Source organism: Pogonomyrmex barbatus, unplaced genomic scaffold (genome assembly GCF_055798465.1).
Source record: "Pogonomyrmex barbatus isolate J1 unplaced genomic scaffold, ASM5579846v1 scaffold15, whole genome shotgun sequence".
NCBI classification, from domain to species: Eukaryota; Metazoa; Arthropoda; class Insecta; order Hymenoptera; family Formicidae; genus Pogonomyrmex; species Pogonomyrmex barbatus.
The window spans coordinates 1,423,650-1,440,506 of NW_028297111.1; the positions used below are offsets into that span (position 1 = coordinate 1,423,650).

The window sequence follows — 16,857 nt, forward strand, 5'->3', positions numbered from 1 at the left end:
CATTTTGTAAGTTTCGCAATAATTAAAAAATTATTAATTTATAAAAATCTGCGAATGCATTCTATGGAAAAGCGCAGCCCAGCCTCTTGCACAGTAGGATCTGTACAGATAAACTTACATAGCAGCATAACCATATGCATAAGGAAAATTATCCAATCGCATTTCTATCCTAAAGACACATGTAAAATGCGATTGAATAATTTTCTTTATGCATATGATTATGCTGCTATGGTCTGTTCTACAATGCGTCGTGTGTCGGTGTCGCAAGCCGCAAGCCACAAGAATTGACCAGTCACAGACGAATGTGAAGAGAATACTTGATTGTGATTGGCCTATTCTTACGGCCCACGACCCACGACACCGACACACGACGTATTGTAGAACAGTCCTATGCAAGTTTGTCTGGATAGACCCTAATGGATTCGGCGGAACGGCAGCGTATCAAAAGTAGCGGAACTGGTCCACAATTGGTCAAATTTTCGATACGCACGATCCGCGAACGCGCAATACACTCCATGGGAGTGCACCCTAAGTATTGATATATATATATAGAGCTTTAATTCGCGCCAAAAGTTATCGGTCTTCTTTCAACCAATGATGAATGGAACGGAGAAAAAATGGACGCGTTGACGTTAGGCTCGCACAGGTAAGGTAGCCGATTGACAGATACATACGATTTTTCGATACATATTTCTCAATAAACGAAATGTCGCGACACTATGAATCAACTTTTCTTTTCCAGATTGGTCCATCTTGACTTGAAAGGCGCACCGCCGCGGACATGTTATTTTGAAAAGGTATATATCGCACTTAAACGCTTCATAGCCTCATTTTGCATAACGTGCTATGGAACACTTGTTTTTCTAATTAAAATTTGAGCGGCTTCTTTTTTTGTCAGGGGAAAGAAAAGAAAGACGTGGAAATCTCATTTAATTGTGAAAAGATTATTCGATAATTGATTTTTTCTTGATTGCTTATTATGAATTGCGTTTTGAACATATTCATGTACGCAATACATTTGTTTACACTTGACGATACAGAAAAAAAACATGCAAATAAATGCCATTATGTCGAGTTATTACTTAGATAAGTTGTTTGAATAGCCATTTTTGTAAAAACTTTTGTGCAAATTACTAATTTTGTCGGAAATTCTTTGAAAACAAAATTTATTAGAACACAAGCAGGTTTCTCGGTTAGAATTTGATTCAACTGACAATCTGACATCAACTGCATCGATGACAATTTCTGTAAAGTGAATACACGTGAATACAAACTTTGTTAATAAAAAGACTATAGATCTGACATATAGAACGCTGTTGCCAGAATGCTGGCAATGGTTTTTATAAAAATATAAGCAAAATTTATTAACAAGCTATAATGACAAAAGTTAAATAGATTTGTATACTTGTATGTAATTTGACATGGATTAGTAATAGAGCAGAATCTATATTTGATAGATTCTGTTTGATTTTTGTCTTCATTTTTTTATTAAATTATAGCAATAGGCTCTGTCAGTAGAATACAAGCTTGCTGCAGCAAATATTAATTTGTTAGGGATTTCTAATTAAATTTATTATTGGGTCTATTGCTAGAGCATGGACAATTTGCTTATTGAATGTTAGATTATTTTATTTTGCAATTTAATCTTTGTTGTAATTGTCAAGATGTCTATAAATACACAGTTGACAGACAAATTTTTGTTTTATATTTCAATTTATTTTATTCTTGTGATCTAAGAATAAGAATAAAAAATTTATAGCTCTTTCCATTATTGCGAACATGGGGAGCTACTGGATTATTGCTAGAATGGGAAGATACATTTCCTTACAATCGAGAACTCAGTCCAATAGGAAGCAACGGTCCAAGCAGTTTAGCGAGTGGATATACTATACAGGAGGCTAGACATATTTTGCAAATAGCAGGTGATTGTGGTTTGGCAGTTGTTCCATTGGTACAAACTTTTGGTCATATGGAGGTATGAAAAAATTATTTTATTAACTTTTATATCAGATTATTTTGCACAGAACATATGCCTGCTATATAGTTTTATATTTTCTTTATTTTTGAAATCACTATTTGTAATGCCGATTATTTTTAAACTTTAATTATATTATTTTATAAAATTATGGTTTTTAATTTCAGTTTATTTTGAAACACGATGAATGGAGATTATTGCGTGAGGTGGAACCTTTTCCAAGTTCCATCTGTCCATCAAATCCAAGAACTCTTCCAGTGGTGAAGTCGCTAATACGTCAGATTGTTAGCTTCCATCCTGACATACAGTATTTGCATATAGGTTCTGATGAAGTATGGCACTTGGGTCTTTGTTCAGTCTGCACTAAACGAGCTGCAGCCAGTAAATATGGCAAATCATCATTATATCTTGAACACATTCTAGCGATAGCCCAATATATTCAGGAAACCTATCCATACTTAAAGATTATTATCTGGGATGATATGCTGAGATCAATAGATTTACAAATTTTGAATGGTATTTCAATAAATTTCTTTATCAGCTAGTTGCGTAGACCTACCTCCTTATACAATCTTTTTCCTTTTTATAGAACATTATATTGGCAAATATGTGGAGCCCATGGTGTGGCATTACAACCCTAGAGACAATTTTGCACTACCTGATGGTACTTTTCTTATTTTTCTTTTATTACAATACTGTATATTAAGAAATTTATATTTTAGAATATATTTTAGAAATATTTGCTAGATTGTTAATCATACCAAATCATTAGGATTATGGGATAAGTATAGTGCAGTCTTCCCCAATATTTGGGCAGCTACTGCATTCAAAGGAGCTACTGGCTCTGCACAACATATACCTATAATTCGACATCACATAAGCAATCATGAAAAATGGTTAGAAGAATTGGGAATTCATGTGAATAAGGTACACGAATTTCGTGGTACAGCATTCACCGGTTGGTCAAGGTAAGCAAGATGTTTACAAGCTATCTTGTAAATATTGATTCTTAATTATATTGGTTAATTTTAGATATGATCATTATGCCACAATGTGTGAATTGCTGCCTACGGCAATACCATCATTAGCTTTATGTCTGAAGGTTTGGCTCTATGGTTATTCAGAGCAAACGCATACACAAGTTGCAAAGAGCTTGGGATACATTGATCATCCATTGCACATAACGCCACAACCAAGGCCAATCCCGATTCCTAGCAATTTGCTCTTTCCTGGATGGCAAATAGCTGTGGGCATGGAATGGTTTCTCAACTTTAAAACAAAATTTCACAATATTATCGCTAGCGATCAGTAAGTCTAAAAAGACTAAATTTATAATTTGTGACATTTTAATTTTAATTATTCAATTTAAAAATATTGAAAATTGAAAATAATGAGATTTAAAATAATTTAAAATGATTGTTTTTAAATACATAAATAAAATATATTTCTCAGATTATATTAAAATATCTGAGATAAAATAGATATTAAGAATTATCTACTATCAATAGTCATAAAATTATTGTTTACGAATAGGATTATGACTTGGATGAATCCATGGCAAGTGGCAAATAATTATACAAATCCCATGCAACTGGAAAACTTGGTACCTACTTTTACAGAGTGAGTACTTTTACAGAGATCTATATATATTATATTTCGCAAGTTTTATATATTTACACATCTTATTTCAGGTTATTATTAGAATTATCTTCTTTGGAAGGTTATTTACGAGTTCAAATGGAAGCAGTTTTTTTCTCGTCAATGATTGAAGAATGGATAGGTACCAACATTCAACCAATGAAAGTAAAGTTAGTAGAGCTGAAACAAACCACGGAAAATCAATTGAAAATAAATAGTCGCGTGTAATAATTTTTTCGCTTGAAAAATCGGCGAATTTTGGATAACATATATGATTTTGAAACAAAGCAGTCATAGTTATTGATGGATAATCAACAATTTCTTGGATGTAAAATAAAATTATTTTTATATATAGTACATCATTATGTATAAAATGTCAAATATTTTGCTATTTTGACATTTGCTGTTAATTTATTTTTAAAAAGAAAATTGAAAATAAAGTGTGTATATGTATGTGTGCATGCGTGCGTGCATGCGCGCATGTGTGCGCAATCTAAACACACACACACACACACACACACACACACACAGTTTTCTATATAGGGTGCGTAAAGTATCGTAATTTTTTAATATCGTAGAAAATAAGCGTTTCCGAAAAAAATATTCTATATAAAAATTTATAGGTTTTCGAGAGTGCTATATGATTGATATTTATTTATTTGTAGATACCATGCCGATATTTTTTTATAATCATATTTTTAAATAGAATCATATTTTTTGTTATGTATATGTATTATGATTGTTCTAATTATTCTGAATTTAAAAGTATTCGGATAAAATAAAAAAGTTAATAATTTATATTATATAGAGATATTTTATATTCTGGTGTATTGAAATATAAAATATCTCAAAAATTTTTAATCTTTTCATAGCCATACTTTAATACTCGCTTGCATAAAATAATGAAACAAATCGATTTATGTTATGAAAAAATATACAATTGTTTTTGAAAAAAATATGTACTTATATATCGTTAATTATATAATTTCTTGCAAAGCATTGATTTGTCTCATTATTTAAAATTTATAAAAATATTAAAGTATAACATTATGACAAAATTGAAATTGAAAATTTTATATTTTGTGTTATATATCAAAATCAAGTATAAAATATCTCGAAAAGTATAAATTTTTTGATAACTGTATCTTAATATTTTTCTTTTTCATTTCTAAAATGACCGAGAAGAATCATTGCTAAAAAAATATATAATTGCGTTTAAAAAATTGATTAAAATTTGAATCATTAAAAAATATTAATAGTAGACTCCATCTGTGAATGAATCAATAATATAATTATGTGGTCATTAAAATACAATTTTAATATAAAACATTTTTTGGGCAAAAATCTTAATTTCTGAAATATTAAGAAATTTCGACATTTTTCGTACACCCTGTATAAGAAATAGATAAATATTTTAATATTGCATATAAAAGGCAAGAGAACTTTTGTCGATATATGAGATGCTCTGTGATATCTTGGCTATGAAAGGGTAATTATAATTACCTTATAGACGATATTTAATAATAAGGAACTATAGCCTCTCCCCCTTTTTATTTCAAATGCATGCAAATATAAGTTTAATTTTGATGCGCGCGCGTGCAATGTACAATTTATATACTTATTATATTAGGAATCATTATTAATAACATAATGACCGCCTAACTGTCTTTCATATCTCGTAGTAAATATTAAAAGCACTTAATTGTATTAGTTCCAATGTGACCTATTCTATATTGTATCTATATTTGTATGTACATAATATCTCTATTTTTTGTGATAAAGAATAGTAATTATTTGTCTGTAAACATAATTGTTTAGTCTAAATTACTGTATGAAAAAATTAGAATAGATGTAATACATATATAGAATAAGGTAATTAGAAAAAAAAGAGGAAAATAAATCAGATTGTATATAGCATATATATTTTCTTAATTCTTTAGAAATATCAGCTATTAATAATAGTTATTTAACATTTACATTATCTTTCGTATATATTTTGTATATTTGTAAAATGTATTTGATTGCAGTTGTTCATGATTTTATCTCGAATGATGATCCATGTCAAAGTCTTATAACCTACGAGTTGTTAAATTATAACACTATGTCAAAAGTTAAGGAACATGACGAACAGGAAGTTTTAAAATTGGACGAACACTTTAAACGAATTTTAACACATGTTAGATCGTACATATCGAATTTGAGGTCCATAGAAGAAGCACATTTATGCAGAATCTGGCTTAATAAATTGCATTCAAGTATTACACAACGTAATTTGAGGAACGAATATTTATTAGAACTTTCTCGACAGTTAAAAACAGGCACGCTTGAAGGAATATTCAAAATTGAACCACCAAATGATCTGTTACCGCCATTGTCATCATCTTGTCATGCGGTATTTATATTTGTTTTTTACGCATTTTCCCAGAACAATAAAATGTTTTATATTCATTAAAATATGTAAAACTTCGGCAATTATTTTAAGAAGCGTGTGAAGATAATACAAAATAATATTGTAAATTTTTGAAACATTTTTAAAATTTGTGATCTTGTAAAGAATAAAAAAATAATATACATTGAAATAAATTATTATTTTTTTAAGTAAAGATTTAAAAAAAATAGTCTTAAAAAAATAATAACTTAATTAATTACTTAATTAAAAATAGTATACATTAAACTTTTGTTGATAACAGATATGTTATGTTATTGTAATTTGTATCTTTATTATCTTATCTTTATAGATTTGCAGTAATTCATCTTTAAGTGAATTGTCTGATTATGACAGAAATCATCAAAATTGTTTAATGCTAAATCAAAGATCGAATGATAGAAATCACTTGCAAAATAAATTAAAAATTCATGATTCTGATTCGAGTTCAAATGAGTATGTGGTGCATGATAGTATGATAGAAGGAAACCATTTACAACTTTGCAAATATTGTATATGTGTACTAACTGCCACGCTCAATAATCTTCGAATTCAAAATGAGCGATTGAAGCAAGAATTAATGAAATGTCAAGAGAAAATGCTAGACAATGAAGCATTTCGAAAATGCATCAAACCACTGACAGTTCCAATACAAACTCCAAATCTTATGTGGAAAGTTCGAATGCTCAAGAAAACTATCACAAAGCTGAGAAAGTTAAATGAAACTATAAAGCACGTTTATGAAAAGAAATTACAACATATTGTCAAAGTACTAGAAACATATAAACGCATTTTCTCTAGAAATTTTTATTAAGAATAATTCATTTGATTCAAGTACATCTTAATTCTACAAAATATTTAATTATTTTAAATTCATTTAATTTTTCAAAATAGATCAAATATCTATATCATGTTACAGAATAAGAATCTTGAGATTAAGATTTTGCAACTGCAATTCCAAGAACAAAAGAGCGAATTATATTTGTCTTTATGTTCAGAAAAGCAGAACGAACTATACAATCGAGTGGAATCTTTAGAGGAGAAATATAAAATAATTTTAACAACTGTTCTTGAAAATCAGCGACAAAAATATCTTACGGTATTTCCATTTGCGATATCGTACGCACATTTCAATTATTCCTCGTTTCCAATTTTAGAAATTACAAATCAGAAACTGTAAAATTTGAAATAATTTTATACATAAACAGAAATATTTATTTTTCATATACATTAAGTAATTATTATTCATAATAATTAATACGTGATGCTTTTAGAAAATAACTAATCTTGAAGTCGAATTATACCATTTAAGGAATAAATATGAATTCAAGCCGAATGCATGTGATGCATAAAATATATTCTACTTTACTGCAATCCTACATTACTATTATCATTATTATTTATCAATAAAAAAATATGTTATTCTATTGCTTCCTTTCTTTACAAAAAAGATTTATAAGAATATTTATTGGTAAGTGTTATAGATAAAAATTAAATTTCAGAAATGTCAGATGATAGAATAAACACTTTGAATTTCAAGATTAAATATTAAATAACAATTCGAGCGAACAGTTCGAACATGTTCGAACTGTTTGAATTTATTTTATATTTTAGATCAGTATAAAATTTGCGTGAAATTAAAAAAGAAAAGAAATTAAAAAAACTGCTCTTTTATTTCCAATGTATATTGTGTTTCGATAAATGCTTAATCCGTTTAGTTTAAATTTTAATAAAAATATATTCAATGTCCAAATTTTGTGCTCTGATACGAATCTCGATTAGGGGTGCGATCCACTTAGCGCTACAAATGTTTCGAATTGTTTGAAACATTGTTTTATCCGGTTCATTTGGTACTTCGAAGTGTTTCAATAGCAAATGACGTCATACATATTACGTAAGCCATAAGAAATGGACGAATTATAGTCGAAGAATAGAAGAATAATCGACTATGATTGGTCAATTTCTTTAAGGCTTAAATCGCCTATTGACCGGGACTTATATGCAAATCCAACAAGAAATCAATCAAAAACAAGCAGCCAAGTGATCAATCGGGACGTGGTCAAATAGGTGTTACCCGTGTGTCGCCGGCTAACCTTGACCTGGACTGCGTTCCAATATTCACTACCAGTACTGAAAATATGTAGTTCAGGTAACGTATATTATAGATTTTCAATACTGATGAATATCGGAACGCAGTTCCTAGAAAAAAATGGCTGCATTATATGTTGGTTTCCATGACAACTGTCAAACAATATACATTAAGAGAATAGATTGCGTTTTATCAATAAAAGAGAATTTATTATCACATCAACTACTTCGATTTATTAATGTGAAGTATATTTCAGAAATGTGCTCTATATATAGACATCTCGATACTTATATGGTGACGTTAAACTATAATTAAATTGGTTATATGTAAGATAACAATGACTTTATATTTTGACATACGAGTGCAAAATCCTGAAAGTGCTTCAATAAGCACTCTTGCAACTTGGCACAATAATTATCCCTTGCTTGCTGTTGCCGCATATTCTCAAGACAAAGGTGGCTTTGTAACCATCTATGATGATCAAGGTGAGCCTGTGCAAGATGTTGAATCACCAGGACATGCAGTGGCACAAGTCACTGCCCTCGGATGGCATCCTGAGAAGACATGGCTAGCAGCAGGATGGGAGAGCGGAGAATTACGAGTTAGTATAATTATCGAAATATTCCAAGAGAAAAAAAAAATGTTTTTTCTTTTGTCATAAGATAAGAAAAAAATGCTAAATTATTCTTAGATATGGCCAGGAGACACTGGAGCTCAGGAGTTTAATGTGGTGGTAACTCCTCATCGAGATTCTATTACGATTCTACAGTGGAGTCAATATGGTGGCAGATTAGTATCGGCAGATACTGGAGGATCTATAGTTGGTTGGAAGATAGATTTAAGAGGACAGCTCTTCATGATATTTCATCATGAATTAAAAGAATCCTTTTCACAAATTGCATTTAGGACAGTTCCACTGAAGCCAGCTGTTGACATTAGGTATGATAATGGTATTTAAATAAACAAATAAAAGATTAAATTGTATGAAACAGCTTGTATTATTTTTATAATAGTATAGACTTTTATAATAGCACGTTAATATTGTATGAGTGTCAAGTCTCAAAATTAAGTAAATTATGAAAATTTGATCTTTTTTCTTAATTATTTAATTAAATATCTGTTTGGATGCTGCGCAATTTACAGTGGTTTGGCAAAAGCGGCAGTGGCTGGTGATGAAAGAGCTTTAGATCTATTCAGTTCTTGGCGTCCAAGAACTGCTGCACCGACATCAGTTCTGGCACAGCGAGACAATCATGCATTTTACATCGGTACTATTAATGGCATTATATACTTTATTGATGCTCAAGGACAATGTAAGGAAGTTCTTAGTACTGATGGTGCAGCATTGCACTGTCTACTATATCATCAAACCAGAGATTCTATCATTATTATGACAGAGGGATTGAATATCGGTCATTTTCAAGTAGATCCGATCAGTGGAGAGCTTACTGAGTTGACAAAGGTTTATGTCATTGAGTTTTATTATTGTTACATTTATGTATTATTTTTTTTAATTAAAAAATATATTATATAACAAATTCAAATTCTACAATAATATCATAATTAATTATTTATCAATTATTTATCATGTTTCTTATCATCAATTTTCAAAAAGAAAAGATTATATTTTTGAAATGTAATAAAAAATTAATATTAACTGGTAAAGGATTAAAACATTCTCATTAAGGGGATACTGGACCTGTCTATTACAAAACAGTATAAAACAAAACGCAGTAATTTTTGTATTGTATTTCATTTTTTATTAACTTTATAGGTCTGAAAATCCTTTTCTATAATTAAATATGCATTAATACGTGTCTAGCATATGAATTTCGTATCGAAAACGAGAAAAATTTTTTAAATTTAGATCCATTTGGTACTTTAAAATGGCATCCAAAGCTGTCAATATTTGCTTTATATAAAAATTTTACAGTAGCTACAAAACTGATATTGCTAGAAGATTATGTGAAGAAACAATGTTGAACTCTTAGAATTAAGATAGATACGTAATATAATGCAAAAAAGCAATACGAAAATTTATTCATATGAGTATCGTGTGTATAGAAATGTATGTATGAATGTATGTATGTATAAATGTATGTTTAGATCTGCATATGTATGAACGTTTTTTTTCGAAGTTCGCTCGTTAGTCCAGGATTCCTTAAGAAGAAATAAAACATAAATAAAATATTAAATAGAATACGATTGAATTTATTGTGTATAGTTTGAATATATAACAATGTATTTATCTTAATTTTAAAAATTAATATGTATAACAACATATATGTAGATTTTTTATTTGACATTTAAATGATAGAGCTAATTGACGCAATTATATAATAATGACATAAGTATGACATGATATTATGAGACTTATTGCTTTAGGTAAAATTAAGTAGCAGAAGTGACACGTCACGTATCACTGGTATCACTTTGTGCTGGATTAGTGGAAATACATTGGCTGTACTTATGGGAGAGCTCGCTGTACGATGTTGGGATCTTCACACTGGTGATACATATGTCCTGTCGCCTCCAGATTCATCCAATGGAAATGTTGCTACTCCTCAGGAAATATGTACTAGTTTGGCGTTCTGCAAAGGCAATGGTATGGATTTACTGTAAAAGAATGGGATTTCAAAATTTTAAGTCAAGCTTATCCAAATTGATTGAGTATGCAAACTTGAGTTTCTTTACTATAATCTATAACTTAAGTTTTTTTATACTCTTACTTTATGTGTATGTGTGTGTGTGTGTGTGTGTGTGTGTGTATGTGTGTGTATATTATAATATATTTTTTATATTATAATTGTATTTTCTAGTTATACAATATCTCAATTATTTTCATAAAAATAATTTTAAAAACAAATTAAATAACATTCTATCATTCTCAGATACTTTGGCTGCTGGTACCAATTTAGGTACAATCTATCTATGGAAAAGAAAATGTGTGTCTGATTGTGATGAAAATGCCTGGCCGACTGTCCCAGAATCCTGTGCAATTCATGGTACTGTGAAACAGTTGACATGGGGCGTCAGTTTATCTCGGAATTCCCTTCTGGCTGTTAATTGTATTACCAATGTATTCATCTTACATCAGCAACCAATATGCGCAGTTTACAATGATGGCGTTTGTGCAAGTCAACTCAGTCCGACACAGATTCTGCTTGAGATGGATAAACAAACATATACACTGAAGACAGAAATTCAGGTGCAAGTTCTCGCTGTAACAAAGGAATACATTGCCGTTTCTTCTGGTAGACAAATTGTCGTTAATAGTATTAATAAAGGAGCCAATTTCAACACAAATGTGGTTGCGACTTTCAGTTGCGACACAGAAAAAATGCTAATTTATGAACACACATTGATTGTGTTGACTCCAACAATTATTCAGCTACGATCTATAGAAGGCTCTGTCATTCAGACGCTTCCCACTTTACCAGAAGAAGGCGAACCAATCACGATGGAATTGACAGGTAGGAATGTTTGATTGAAATAATACGTTATACATTCTTTCTTATTACCCATGAAAAAATAATATACTTTTTAATGAAAGTGTGTGTGTGTGTGTGTGTATGTGTGTGTGTGTGTGTGTGTGTGTGTGTGTGTGTGTGTGTGTGTGTGTGTGTGTGTGTGTGTATTACTTGCATTATAAATACTAGTAACTTTTTGTAGGACATTATTTAACTGTAGCATCATTGAATGGCATTTTGAAGATTTGGGACTTGAGCAAACATGAAGCTAAATTACATACTCGTGCTATGGCAACATACGAGGCAATTAGCGATTTTGCCGAGATTATCGAAGCTAGGTGTAATTTTGATTGCCGTTGTGTTTCGATTACTGTCGCCATGGCAAATCTTATGCCTAGTTCAGTTTTATATATCTGGGATATTGAAAGCGATCAGATCCACGAATTTGATTTTGGAGAGTCAGACGATATTGTTGATGACGATTCCATGTTGTAAGTAAAAGAGCTAAGAGAATTTGATGTGATTGTATCAAATTATAAATCAGAATTATATTTTCCATTAATCAATTATATAATTTTTTTATATGTATTTTTATTTAATTATATATTTTTAATATACTCGTATTATATAATGTTCGTTTTGTATTTTAATAATTTAATTTATATATTTTCATATATAATACTTTAATATATATCTATTTTTAGAACTAGTCAGTGTAAAGGAAGATTGGTCACAGCCCATTACTGGGATGTAGAAGATTCCAGGCTATTAGTATGTCGAGCTCAAAAATTAGAAAACCGTGATTCTAAGAGCTTTAATAAGGGCAATGACCAGGTATTGTCTACCAGGCTATCTATGATTGAATTAAATATTATATGGATTATATATTTATATGGATATTAGTTATATAAATCTTTGATTCTATAATAAAAATTTTCTAAATCTAACTTTTCTTGTACTATCTTTCTATTATTTATGCATATGTAAAGTATCTAATATTGAACATTAATATATTTATAAAACAATATTCAACAATTCTTTGTTATATATAAGAACATATATAAATTTTTCTTAATAGAAATTTTATTTTTTATTACTATATAAAAAAAATTGATCATGAATTATAATATTTTAAATCTAAAAAAATTAATACATTAATGATTTCACACAATAAACATATTCAATAAATCACAACTTGTTTGCAGACTGTACAAGCCTCTGTAGTGTTAGTATCGTTATTTGCAACATCAGATCATGGTATTATTGTACAAGATGTGAAGCCAATTGCTGATGAAAATTGTCGGCTATTAGGTGTACATTCGCCTCATATCATTATCCTAAACTCTGAAAAAAGTTTAGATAGAAGTAGCAAGATTATGCAGTTATTAATGAGAGATTTTGAAGAACTGGGAGAGTGTAATTCGGTCACTAGGAAAGCAGTGATGGATTTTAGTTATCATATTAGTGTGGCAAATATGGAAGAAGCCTTTAAAGCTATTAAATCTATAAAGAATGAAGCTGTTTGGAAGAGCTTGGCTAAAATGTGTGTGAAAACAAAACAATTGAACATGGCTCTTCTTTGCCTGGGCCATATGAAACAAGCTAATGCTGCACGGGCTTTACGCGAAGCAATGCAAGATGATACTTTGAGTTTAGAAGCACAAGTAGGAATTTTAGCTATCGAACTTGGTCTTTATGTAAGTCATAAAATACACATTTAAGTATGTTTTCAGTTAGTGTTGCAAATACACTCGAAATACATTCTCAAAAATCACAGATGGATGCAGAACGTCTTTTCCGAGAAGCAAAACGTTTGGATTTGCTGGGACGGTTGTACGAGGCACGAAATAAATTCAAAGAGGCAATCGAATTAGCCACTAATGAGAATAAAATTCGTGAAAAAACGAGCTATTACAATTATGCTCGTGCATTGGAGCAACAAGGTAAAATAGCAGAAGCTATCGATATGTATACAAAAGCAGATTGTCATCGATTTGAAGTTCCCAGAATGCTCTTGATGAGACCTCGGGAATTACTTGCATATCTAAATAATTCTGAAGAACCGTAAGCGATTTAATGGCATTAATTAAATTAATTTAAAAAAAATAATTAGTTGCGGTGTTTATAATTAGATTAATATTTTTGCAGAGAAATTAAAAACTGGCATGCTCAATATACAGAATCGACTGGTGATATGGAGACCGCTTTGCATCTTTACGAGCAAGCAAAAGATACTCTGTCAATGACAAGACTGCTTTGTTATTTCGGTAGAGAAGATGAAGTATGTGAGTTAGTAACTAAAACAAATCATGCAGCAGCGGCATATCATCTTGCTGCGCACTATGAGTCAAAGAATAACATGATACAAGCGATTCATTTTTACACAATCGCTAAAGCTTACACTAATGCAATACGACTGTGTAAGGTGAGGCATTCGATTATTAAAAACTACACGCCACATTTATCTCATTTTAATTTTTTTAATAAGGATTAATAAGTCTATAATGTTATGATATTTGTTGATAGGAGCACGATATGCTAGAAGAATTGTGGCCACTAGCTATATTAGCACCACGACATTCGCAGATAGACGTCGCCAAATTTTACGAAGATAATGATCAATCAGATCGTGCAATATTGCTGTACCATAAAGCTGGTCTTTTGCATAAAGCTTTAGATGTTGCGTTCAAAACGCGACAGTATAGCGCATTGCAGCTAATTATCATGGATGTCAACGCGGATTCTGACCCATCGTTAATTCGCAAATGTGCCGATTACTTTATGCAGAACGACCAAATTGACAAAGCAGTAGATTTGCTTGCAACCGGCAAAGATTACATGGCAGCTTTGGATTTGATACAGCAACATAACATTGTATTAAGTGAAGAGCTGGCGGAGAAGCTGACTGTTGAGAAAGGGAATGACAGTGACTCAGAACGCGAACGTTTGAGAATTTCCATACTCGAAAAAATCGCGGAAATTGCCTTCGATCAAGGAAATTATCATCTTGCGACCAAGAAATTCACACAAGCTGGCAACAAATTGCGCGCTATGAAGGCATTACTTAAGTCTGGAGACACCGAAAAGATTTGCTTTTTCGCACAGGTTTCGAGAAACCGCGAAATTTACATTATGGCGGGCAATTATTTACAGTCTCTGGATTGGCAAAATCAACCAGAGGTCCTGAAGAACATAATAAATTTCTATTCCAAGGGTAAAGCCATGGATTTGTTGGCTAATTTTTATGTGGCGTGTGCACAAGTAGAAATCGACGAGTTTCAGAATTATGAGAAAGCACTAGATGCACTGAATCAAGCAAGCAGATGTTTATCTAAAGTAGTAACCCCGCGAGATCCAGATGTTCACAAACGAGCAGTAGAGCTGGTGAACAATAGAATGTCAGCAATTAAACGCTATCTGGATATTAAAAGGTAAATCCAAGATCCTGATTTTTAATTCATGATAAGTAATATTAATAATATTAGTGTGAAAATATGTGAGAAGTTAAAAAATAAATTAGTAAAAGAAAAATTTAAAATTATATATTTATAAATAAAAATAAAAGATTTCAAGGCACTTTGTCTAAAATACTTAGCTTTTTTCGCAATTTATCTTTTCAGAAAAATTTACTTGAAATAAATAATTTCATGTCTTTATATAGTTTTGTTAAGATGGACTTTCAAATCATAAATATTATTTTTTTATTTAATAAATAAATAATGATTAATATTAATGTAGAATAAATAAATATTGATACTTTTTTTATTATAAGACAAGATTTTATATTTAGTAATAATTTTATGCATTATATATATATTTATCTTGATTTGAATCATAAACTGATCAATATTAGATTCTAAAATACAAAAAGCGTTTAAACTGATAAAATAATTAGCCTACTTATCGAGCAAACAGTATATGACTAACAAATAGTATGTTATTGAATATATATGTATATTTTCATAAAAAATTTTTCATCAAGGAATTTATTGCGAAAATTATTTCAATTATTTGCTTAGTTTTTTCAAATGTTAGGTATCAATGTTAGGTATTATTATGGAATTTGTATTCGAAATTATTTAGATAGATTTTCTATATAACTAAGACTTTAATTGTTAATATTTTATAATTTATTTAAATTAAAGAAATCTGAATAAATATATGTGTTATAAAGTTGCATTTTATCATAAATATTGAACATTTAAACGGATTTGCAGTTTATATTGAACATTTAATCTATTTCATTGAAATAATGAAAATTTCTTTACATTAATGGCAATTTATTTGCATATTTTATACATATTTGAATATTTTTTTCTCATTGAACAGATTGTTTGATAGAGGTGAGACTGAGACGGCAATGCAACAAGTTCGTCATCTCTTGGATTCTCAAGGACCTAATCTAGAACGATCGGTTCGTCTCGGCGATTTGTTCGCAACAATCACACAACATTATGCTAATATAGGAGATACTGAGAAAGCTTGGGCGACCATCGAAGAACTGAAACGCCTAGTGCCAGGAATAAATTTAAGTTATTATTTTAACGTAAATCTTTTGGAAGCATTGGGCTATAAAATGAAAGTGCAACGACAAGATAGTTCTGATAAAGATGATGGCATCGAAGAGCTCTTGGGAGAATAAAACTTTGTTAAAACGAATTTTTATTACACGATAAAAAATGCCTTGCTTAGAGTATTACATATATTTATTAATAGAAAAGATACTATTGAGATGATATTGATTCATAGATTTAAGCACACATTAATAAGACATAATCTATATAATAGTGTACATAGTTAGATTTAATCTTACACATATAATTTTGAATTAAATTTTTATTATATTATTTTTTACAAAATAAATGTTTGTCTTTTAATAAGCAATAATAATAATAACTTAGGAGATGATCCTATATTGAAGATTTGCCATCGACATAGTTTTCTTTTTCTTTTATAGTTGGAATTGTTTACTATTATTACTTTTTATAATAGCCTTGGTTTTTCCTTGAGCCAAGATTATAGATATTTGGCCAATATCAAACTTGTTTGACAATCATGCGCAAGATAACATTAGTCCCGGTCTACAATAGGTGATTTAAACCTTAAGCATAAGAAATTGACCAATCATAGTCGATTATTCTCCTCCTATTTTTTGACTATGATTCATCCATTTCTTATGGCTTAAAACTTAAATCACTTATTGTAGACCGGGATTTACACATAGTGTAAAGAAACCATAGAACTTATAGGCTACGGTCAA

At 30.0% G+C, this 16,857-nt stretch overlaps 3 protein-coding genes across 7 annotated transcripts; all 3 read left to right on the forward strand.

Annotated features, from left to right (window-relative positions):
- Nucleotides 1-514: 514 nt before the first annotated feature.
- On the forward strand, nt 515-5,530 carry LOC105425459 (hexosaminidase D). The gene is made up of 9 exons (XM_011636243.2): nt 515-646; nt 743-797; nt 1,760-1,975; nt 2,143-2,491; nt 2,565-2,639; nt 2,748-2,943; nt 3,008-3,283; nt 3,509-3,595; nt 3,667-5,530. Exons 1-9 carry the CDS (start codon nt 618-620, stop codon nt 3,839-3,841), a joined length of 1,458 nt encoding a protein of 485 aa, XP_011634545.2. The 5' UTR covers nt 515-617; the 3' UTR covers nt 3,842-5,530.
- Nucleotides 5,358-7,465, forward strand: LOC105425458 (uncharacterized). Of its 3 annotated transcripts, XM_089073770.1 has the most exons (4): nt 5,358-5,485; nt 5,641-6,005; nt 6,352-6,807; nt 6,958-7,465. In XM_089073770.1, the coding sequence occupies exons 2-4, from the start codon at nt 5,715-5,717 to the stop codon at nt 7,216-7,218; spliced, it is 1,008 nt and encodes a 335-aa protein (XP_088929896.1). In that variant the 5' UTR covers nt 5,358-5,485; nt 5,641-5,714; the 3' UTR covers nt 7,219-7,465. The 3 variants fall into 3 exon arrangements, with proteins under 3 accessions (XP_088929896.1, XP_088929895.1, XP_011634541.2); XM_089073769.1 differs by lacking the exon at nt 5,358-5,485 and having other exon boundaries at nt 5,625-6,005; XM_011636239.2 differs by lacking the exon at nt 5,358-5,485 and having other exon boundaries at nt 5,625-6,005; nt 6,352-6,872; nt 6,958-7,091.
- Nucleotides 7,466-8,030: 565 nt separating this feature from the next.
- rempA (intraflagellar transport protein rempA) lies at nt 8,031-16,534 on the forward strand. 3 transcript variants are annotated; one of them, XM_089073762.1, is made up of 13 exons: nt 8,031-8,187; nt 8,384-8,728; nt 8,819-9,066; nt 9,271-9,589; nt 10,513-10,732; nt 11,019-11,600; nt 11,800-12,088; nt 12,302-12,431; nt 12,803-13,294; nt 13,375-13,661; nt 13,746-14,022; nt 14,124-15,028; nt 15,927-16,534. In XM_089073762.1, the coding sequence occupies exons 2-13, from the start codon at nt 8,465-8,467 to the stop codon at nt 16,237-16,239; spliced, it is 4,326 nt and encodes a 1,441-aa protein (XP_088929888.1). In that variant the 5' UTR covers nt 8,031-8,187; nt 8,384-8,464; the 3' UTR covers nt 16,240-16,534. The 3 variants fall into 3 exon arrangements, with proteins under 3 accessions (XP_088929888.1, XP_088929891.1, XP_088929890.1); XM_089073765.1 differs by lacking the exons at nt 8,031-8,187; nt 8,384-8,728 and having other exon boundaries at nt 8,924-9,066; nt 9,271-9,395; XM_089073764.1 differs by lacking the exons at nt 8,031-8,187; nt 8,384-8,728; nt 8,819-9,066; nt 9,271-9,589 and adding an exon at nt 9,703-10,195.
- Nucleotides 16,535-16,857: the final 323 nt, after the last annotated feature.

Coding starts and splice junctions, on each gene's coding strand:
- LOC105425458 (XM_089073769.1), top strand. CDS start 5,625: ATGTATTTGATTGCAGTTGTTCATGATTTTATCTCGAATGATGATCCA. Junction 6,006..6,351: donor TGTCATCATCTTGTCATGCG/GTATTTATATTT, acceptor TTATCTTTATAG/ATTTGCAGTAATTCATCTTT. Junction 6,808..6,957: donor AATTACAACATATTGTCAAA/GTACTAGAAACA, acceptor ATCATGTTACAG/AATAAGAATCTTGAGATTAA.
- rempA (XM_089073762.1), top strand. CDS start 8,465: ATGACTTTATATTTTGACATACGAGTGCAAAATCCTGAAAGTGCTTCA. Junction 14,023..14,123: donor ATGCAATACGACTGTGTAAG/GTGAGGCATTCG, acceptor ATTTGTTGATAG/GAGCACGATATGCTAGAAGA. Junction 15,029..15,926: donor CGCTATCTGGATATTAAAAG/GTAAATCCAAGA, acceptor CTCATTGAACAG/ATTGTTTGATAGAGGTGAGA.
- LOC105425459 (XM_011636243.2), top strand. CDS start 618: ATGGACGCGTTGACGTTAGGCTCGCACAG. Junction 647..742: donor TTGACGTTAGGCTCGCACAG/GTAAGGTAGCCG, acceptor TTTCTTTTCCAG/ATTGGTCCATCTTGACTTGA. Junction 1,976..2,142: donor AAACTTTTGGTCATATGGAG/GTATGAAAAAAT, acceptor TTTTAATTTCAG/TTTATTTTGAAACACGATGA.